Source organism: Pyxicephalus adspersus, chromosome 6 (assembly GCF_032062135.1).
Source record: "Pyxicephalus adspersus chromosome 6, UCB_Pads_2.0, whole genome shotgun sequence".
In the NCBI taxonomy this organism is placed as follows: Eukaryota; Metazoa; Chordata; class Amphibia; order Anura; family Pyxicephalidae; genus Pyxicephalus; species Pyxicephalus adspersus.
Genome location: NC_092863.1, coordinates 1,256,659 through 1,264,737, shown reverse-complemented (window position 1 = coordinate 1,264,737; position 8,079 = coordinate 1,256,659). Strand labels below are relative to the sequence as shown.

General features: G+C 48.0%; 1 protein-coding gene and 1 non-coding gene across 2 annotated transcripts in view; one reads left to right on the top strand and one right to left on the bottom strand.

Moving 5' to 3' along the window:
* DDX5 (DEAD-box helicase 5) overlaps window positions 1-2,978 on the bottom strand; it is an 8,234-nt gene extending 5,256 nt beyond the window's left edge. The window contains exons 1-3 of the mRNA XM_072414102.1: window positions 2,820-2,978; window positions 361-523; window positions 174-270 (exon numbers count right to left, since the gene is read on the bottom strand). Of these exons, the coding sequence (XP_072270203.1) occupies window positions 174-270; window positions 361-523; window positions 2,820-2,848 (289 nt within the window). The 5' untranslated portion in view covers window positions 2,849-2,978. The remainder of the gene's footprint in view (window positions 1-173; window positions 271-360; window positions 524-2,819) is intronic.
* Window positions 2,979-3,240: 262 nt separating this feature from the next.
* Window positions 3,241-3,682, top strand: LOC140334410 (small Cajal body-specific RNA 2). Its single transcript, XR_011921538.1, has one exon.
* Window positions 3,683-8,079: the final 4,397 nt, after the last annotated feature.

Genomic DNA, 8,079 nt, shown 5'->3' with positions numbered 1-8,079 from the left:
GAGAAGCCATACAGAAGTGTAGAGGACAAGGAGAGAAGCCATACAGAAGTGTAGAGGACAAGGGGAGAAGCCATACAGAAGTGTAGAGGACAAGGGGAGAAGCGATACAGAAGTGTACAGGACAAGGAGAGATGTACAGGGCTTGCTGTGTAGACAATGATGAGATCTCTTACCAGGAAAGCAAGCTTCATGGAAATGAAACAAAGGCTTGGGGCAGTTGTAGCCTCGGACAGTAATCTCCTTGCTTCTTCTAAATTGCTCTACTTCTTGCTGCATGCAGAGAGAGGAATTACAATTTACAAACTCATCACATGACAATCATCCAATCATATTGCAGCCATATTTGTCACGTAGTCTTACCGGTGTGCGTCGAGCTACCTCAGGGGTTTCCTGATAAAAGTTCTTCTCGAATTTAGGTAGCATATCCAAGTTCCATTTCTTCTTGGTGAGCCGCTCGCCCGGGTTCCCATATTTACCAGATGAACCATTTCTGTTTCCTCCAAATCTGGGGGCTCCTCCAAATCTACACAGACCAATCACAGTGTCAGATTATAGACATCACCATTGGACACAAGGTATAGAAATAACAGGTTTGGTATAAAGTTGGATTTTAGTGCAGAAACTACAAAACACTTTTAGGAAATTGCCGTGTGAGGTGTAGAAGCAGCCGTCATATATAACGTGTCAGATCTGTGTGAAGTTATCTTGTATAGACGCTTGGTGCGGCACCACACTGAATACAAAGGCCTTTGTGCTGCCATTTCCTGATACAAGAAATACAAACATTTCCCATCAGCAGCACCAGGAACATTTACCGGCTTATTACAAACCGATCGGATCATAGGGTACATCATACAATACTTTATCTATCCCCAGATATTCCCCACAGATTGTACTCTGTGACCCCGGCACATGCTGGGTGAGTTATATGATGCAACATGCGGTGACGTCATGGAGCCTCTCACACCGACTTCTCTGTACAGCCACAGCCCTTTCCAAGAAACCAACTGTACACCGAGCAAACAAAGCCTTCCGGGAACAGCCAGAACATGGGAGGACCTGGAAGAGGGGCACACGGGGTGGCTACTGGGACACGGGAGGACCTGGAAGAGGGGCACACGGACACGGGAGGACCTGGAAGAGGGGCACACGGACACGGGAGGACCTGGAAGAGGGGCACACGGACACGGGAGGACCTGGAAGAGGGGCACACGGGGTGGCTACTGGGACACGGGGGGACCTGGAAGAGGGGCACACGGGGTGGCTACTGGGACACGGGGGGACCTGGAAGAGGGGCAAACGGAAGGACCTGGAAGAGGGTCACACAGGGTACCAAACTAACCCCCCCCCCCCCCCCCCATTGTATGAGGTCACATGTGACAATGCTACCCCACCATTCTCTAAACTGTGCAGAAAAGCCCCCCATCAGAGCACACACCATCAAGGCCTGACCATGTCCGGGTATAAAACCCATGAGACACCCAACTACCCCCCATTGTGCTTTATATTAGGAAGGGATCCAACACCACAGACTGCAGATAATGACCAATGGTACATTCATGGACCTTTTATGGGGTCATGTGAGCCCCCCCCCCATGCTAAAAGCCACAACCCCCCCCCCCATATATCACATAACACCAGAGACCCCAGACCATGTATAGCCAAGTCCCGGGTTCTTATAGCCATGAACACGATACCAAATTACCCCACCATTGCCCTACCATTCCACATACCCCCAACATGGAACTAGAAACCCCTGATATTTGTAGGGGGTCACACAATACCCCCATTGTATGAGGCCACACATGATACCCCACCATTGTTCCCCATGTGTTATATAAGGAAAGACCACAACACAGAATACACAGACCCCCGGGGCCCCCGTATGACAGAGGGTAAATCCTTATTCTAGGGGGGTTACACATTGCCACACAACACCCTCATGTTTTATACCAGGAAGGGCCACATCATGGACCCGGCTCCTGGAGGGTAAATTCCCGGGCTGAGTCATATCTGCGTCATACATGAAACATATGAAGGATCGCCACAGGAAACGTGAGAGCTGCATGGAGTATGACCATAACGGGAGAATATTACCGGAAACTACCGGATCATTCCATGTAATCCATCCAATCGGTTACAAAACACCCCAATAATCAGCCCCATCATCTCAATTATCACCCCAATAATCAGCCCCAACACCCCCAATATTCCTCAATATCACCACAAATCACCCCAATAGTAACCCCAAACAACCAATCACCCCCATAATAAGCCCTCAATAATAAGCAGGGCAGTGACCGCCAGATACAGATCACAAGCCATGACTACATCCTCCATGCAGACACTGCCGCCATTACAGACAATGGTGGGTGAGGGGAGCCATGGAGGACAATGACCGGGGACACCACAGCACCGCCATTACAGGCCGCCGTAACGCAAGGTTTCCCCACTCTATGACAAGAAATAGCGATTGTTATGGTACTGAAAGTCAGGGAATTAGCGGGCCCGGGCACAGCGAGCAGAGGCCCCAATCACCACAGAGCCCGGCTAGAGGAGAGGAAGCGGACACAGCCGCCATCTTGTGAGCAGACAAAGAGCCGCCATCTTGTGCAACAGCCGCATGGCGATGCTTTCAAAGCCCATAACGGGTAAATAGCCAACAAAAACCCAGACATAGGGCGACTTATAGCCGAGACAACGTCTCACACTACCATAAACTTAACAAAATCAAAACAAATAAAATGAAGGAAAAAAAAAAAAAAGAAAAAAAAACAAAACAAACAAAAGCAATGATTCGAACAAGCCCTGAAACTTACCCACGGGGTCTGTCGTTGAATCCCGGCATTTTGAAAGATTTAACTTAAATCGATGTTAAATAACGAGAGGAGGAGATGTTAGCGGCTCGCCGGCCGGTTATATAGAGAGAACAGAGCCGGCACACCTCCGCCTGATGAGCCCGCCGCCACTTGACGTCACCAAATCCCTCCGCCCGCCGGATCTACACCCGCCCTATTTACTAAGGGCACCATGCACCATGGTCCTCGGGTATATAATGCAATATTCTCATTCTAGATTATCTCTTTAGGGATTTAAATAGATGGAGAAAAACATTTATTGTAAATAAAACAGTATTATTAAATATAAGGAGCACTATTTTGCAGAGCTGCCCATAATAAACATGGCGGAATAAAGGCGGGAAGCGATCACGTGTATGGGCGGGGTAAAAGAATGCCGGGAGTATATAAGCAGGAGCGTCGGCACTATATTAATGTGTGGCGAGCTGTGTGTGAATGATGAGTGAGTGTGGAAGGTGCTGGCTATTCCAAGGCTGTGTATGGAAATTGCTTTAGTTTTTGTTATTTTTTTGGTTTTGTTGTACTGATTTATTTAGTTTATAATTCCGGACTCTTTCCATACCTAGCCCTAGTCTTGCCACCATTTTCCTGTGTGTGTGTGTGAACAGCTCTGCCGTACAATCTATACACATTGATCTTATTTGATCCCCCCGTTATGGCTGCCGGCGGTGGGGAGATGATAGGACTTCTCCAGCAAGTCCCGGCAATGGGGCGGTGTGTGAGGAGACTGGCGTAACAGGCGGCCGCTCTGGAAATGATGAATTGATCAGATATACTAGGCTGGTTCTCCGGCCTGTGAGTATAGAAGCGATTCTGATCCCAGATCCTGCCTGCTTCCGCCATGTCTGGCGGTGTTGCCAGAGAATGGGCATTGGTAGCCATGGTGGATGTTGAACTGTTATGGTCACATGACTTTCAAATACTTTGTATGAATGATGGTCTTTTGGGGAATGGGGCTTGGTAGCTGTGGGGGTGATGTCCTTCAGGTCACATGGCTTTCATATACATTCTATGACTGGGGGTATATTGAGGAATGGGCCTTGGTAGCTTTGGGGGTAGTGCCCTTCAGGTCACATGTCCTTCATATACATTCTATGACTGGGGGTATATTGAGGAATGGGCCTTGGTAGCTGTGGGGTTAGTGCCCTTCAGGTCACATGTCCTTTCATATACATTCTATGTCTGAGGGTATATTGGGGTATGGCCTTGGTAGCTGTGGGGTTAGTGCCCTTCAGGTCACATGTCCTTTCATATACAGTCTATGTCTGAGGGTATATTGGGGTATGGCCTTGGTAGCTGTGGGGGTAGTGCCCTTCAAGTCACATGGATTTCATATACCTTCTATTACTGAGAAAATTGTGGGATGGGCCTTTGTTGCTTTGGGGGTAGTGCTCTCCGGGTTACTTGGCCTTTATGCTACCAGACATGCCTGCAGGTATTTTGTGCGTGGGCTTTGTTAGCCATGTTGGGAGTAGAACCATCCTGCTTACAAGGCCTTTTAATGTGCTTGCTATGCCTAGGAGTGTTTTGGGGGGAATGGTCATGGGGCAGGTAGTGCCTTTCCTGGCTACATGATTTGTTGCCTTGCTGTGTATAATGTGGTGGTCAAAGTGCCCCTTGTGTGAATAAAGTTCAGGAACAGCCCTTACTTCTCATGGAGGGAATAGTAGTTTGCATGACTTGCAGAAGAAATCTTTTGCTAAAAACAGCTGAGGTTGTGGGTGATCATAGGGACTGAACTTTCTGCGGCCTCTCTAAGTTAAGGTTACTGAAGGGAACACGTTATACGTTATCCCCATGTACATCCGTCCCCTGGTTTTCCCTTCCCACTACATCTACAGACATACAGCTTTCTGAGGCCTCCAACTTCAAAAAAGTTGACTTTAGAGTTTCACTGCTGGTCTGTCTCCATGGTGATACCATATACTGGAGCTCTGGTCTAGGCCAAGACACAAAGATAGAAACAGGACAGTTCTGAATATGTCCAGTCAATCTCTAGTGGTCTCTCTCCATGGTGATACCATATACTGGAGCTCCGGTCTGGGCCATACACAAGATGGAACCAGGACAGTCCTGAGTATGTCCAGTCAATCTCTAGTGGTCTCGCTCCATAATGATGCTATATAGTGGAGCTCAGGCCTGGGCCAAGACACAAGATGGAACCAGGACAGTTCTGAGTATGTCCAGTCAATCTCTGGTGGTCTCTCTCCATGGTGATACCATATACTGGAGCTCCAGTGTGGGCCATACACAAGATGGAACCAGGACAGTTCTGAGTATGTCCAGTCAATGTCTGGTGGTCCCTCTCCATGGTGATACCATATACTGGAGTTCTGGTCTGGGCCATACACAAGGATAGAACCAGGACAGTTGGTGGTCTCCCTCCATGGTTATACCATATACTGGAGCTCCAGTGTGGGCCATACACAAGATGGAACCAGGACAGTTCTGAGTATGTCCAGTCAATTTCTGGTGTTCCAGACTATGGAAGCAATAGAACAAATAACGGCCATTGTGTTCAGTTAATAAACATAAGAATCATTGTAACTGCCGAGCTGAACCTGTGCTCCATTCTCCAGTCATTGTATGGTGAAAGCAGAGTGTCGTCATTCAGTTTTCTCAATACCGATGTGAAATGAAATTGTATGGGGACATTGGAGTTCTGCTTTATAAAGAACATTGCCGGTGACTTGCTGTCATAGCAGTAAAATCCGAGGTGCCAACCCTTCCCAGCTCCATCAATGGAAGGGTTTGGTGGTCGGCCATTTTATATTCTGCAAACCTGTATGATCTGTATGGTTCTCCATATTTCTTGGCATGCACTCCTCCTGTGATATGCAGCGTTGTCCCCATTCCTACATTGACCAATCATATTGCTGCATCCACCCCAGAAGTGGTGGCCCTATAGTAAGATCCAGAAAAGGGGTGACCTGGGCCTGTGGCAGTCATGTGACCCTGTAAATAAGTTGTGTTTATTACGTTTGGGTTATTTGTACAGTTGGGAAGATTTGGGATTGGACCCCTGGTGCCGATTAAGGAATTCAGATCCTAGCAAGGCTTGTGGTGTCACCCAGACAGGAAGTGAGAGGAAATTCATCTGAATAAACTTCCATGGCGTTTGTAGCGCTGATTTTATATTTGTTTCTAATCAATAGGCAGCCAGGTCCAGGCACAAAACACCTGATGGGCCCCCTGTGTTATGGTAATGGCCGGTATTGTATGCTGTGCTGGTGGGTGGAGGGGCCCCAATTTACATATCAGTGCCTTGTGTGTACATCAGGAGGGGGTCACCTGGTTGTGGCCCTTCCTGAATATCATCCCCTGCCCCCCTGTCGGCTGATTTCTATACATACATCCCCCAAGGCTCCCTATGATCCCTTTTGTCTGATCATTCTATTGATTTGTAAATGGATTGTAAATTCAACAATAAAATAACAAAATGTTGTCACCCTGTGTGTCATGCAATATGGGGGTGGGGGAAGATGTGAAGTATGGGGACTCTAATATGATGGGGTCATGGTGTTCCACTTCCTGTCCCAGTGACACAACAGGAAGTTATTATTCACAGATATTCTCCTCTCCAATGATGAGAAATGTCTTCCTGTACCGGTGACAACATGGACTATTTGAGTATTGATGGGAACTCCAGGAAGGGTGCAGGAAGAGCAGGACCATTATCTACATCGTATTTGCAGGGGACACTGGTGTTTGGGTCCCCTCAGCCCTGGTGACACCTTGTGATAAGATGGAGAATTCTCATCAGGAATGTGTGTGCGATTCTAGTGACTTGGGACAGGAAATGGTTCATTCTGCAATGGGGACACCGTTCGTCTGGCAGGAAGTAACCTTTCCCCACACCTGGATTTATGTGCGCTGAAGCCTTGCAAGGAGAGATTATGAACCCCTGGGGAAGGTTTAGTTATGGAGTCCTCCGTCCTTACTTCCTGTTTGTGTGACAACATATATACAACACAGGAAGTAAGGGAAAATCCCTGAGATGGACACAAACATCAGATAGGGCTTCCAGACTGTTCATTTCACAGGAAGTCAATGAAAGCCAGATAGGTTCCACCTTCTCCCATCTTATATTTTGGGTATGGATTGGCACCTCTGTTTGGTTTCTATTATAAGATTCCCCTCAGCTCATTCACAAACAGGAAGTGAAGGACAATCTGATCAATGCAGACACGTTGTTATATTGGCTGGGAATGTTTCCTGGTCCTGGTGACAACCACACTTACGTTCTATGTATGGTGTCACCAGGACAGGAAGTGCTGGACTCCATGTATTTTATTATCATAGATCATAGGATTAGGAACCCCTTCCTGGCGCTATAACATGCTTTATCAACTAGGAGATGACACCAAAGCAAAGAGAGAAGTAACAGTTGTCACCAGCACAGGAAGTTCTGTCCAGGGTCTGTGACTCACTGCACTTCCTGTTTCCATAGAATAAAACCATTTGCGTTCTGATAATAAATACAATAAACACATGAAATAAGATTTCGTTTATTTTTATAGAACTTGTTGTTTTTATATTTGGCACTTCCTATCATACCACTGTAACCAAAACAATGGCGGAATGATACCAAAGCAACAACTCTGCCACTCTGTCACCTAGCAACAGCCGAGGCACTTTGCTCCTCCCCATTACATAATCGGAAGAGTTCTGGCTCCGCCCAGGGGCTCCGCGTGCACTTACGTCACGTGGGGACTATCTTTCTGCGGAAGGATACGCTGTCTCGGTATGAGGAACCCGCGCTTGCCCGTTCCGTGCTTTGATTTAGAGCGGCGGGAGGGCGGATGAGGCGAACAAGGCGTGGTGAGAGAAGCGGCGTCCTAAAATTCACAGCTTTTATCAGACAGAGGTGACGTCATATCCGGAAGTAACTGTTGCCGTGTGAGTGACCAATCAGAGCAGGCGGCCGTTTAAATGTCTCCAAAGCTGCCTGACAACGGGGCATTACCAAGTGCCGGGCATTTGTTGGGGGGCACCTGGTGGTAGTGCTGATAGTGTGCCAAGGTGTCACCTAGAGACACCTCTGCTATAGAAGACACATAACCCTTGTGACTGGGGGCAACTGGACTCTTCCACCCCCTGTGACTGAGGGCACCAGGAGTCTTCTACCCCCTGTGACTGGGGGCACCTGGACTCTTCCACCCTCCTGTGACTCGGGGCACCTGGACTCTTCCACCCCCCTGTGACTGGGGGCACCTGGACT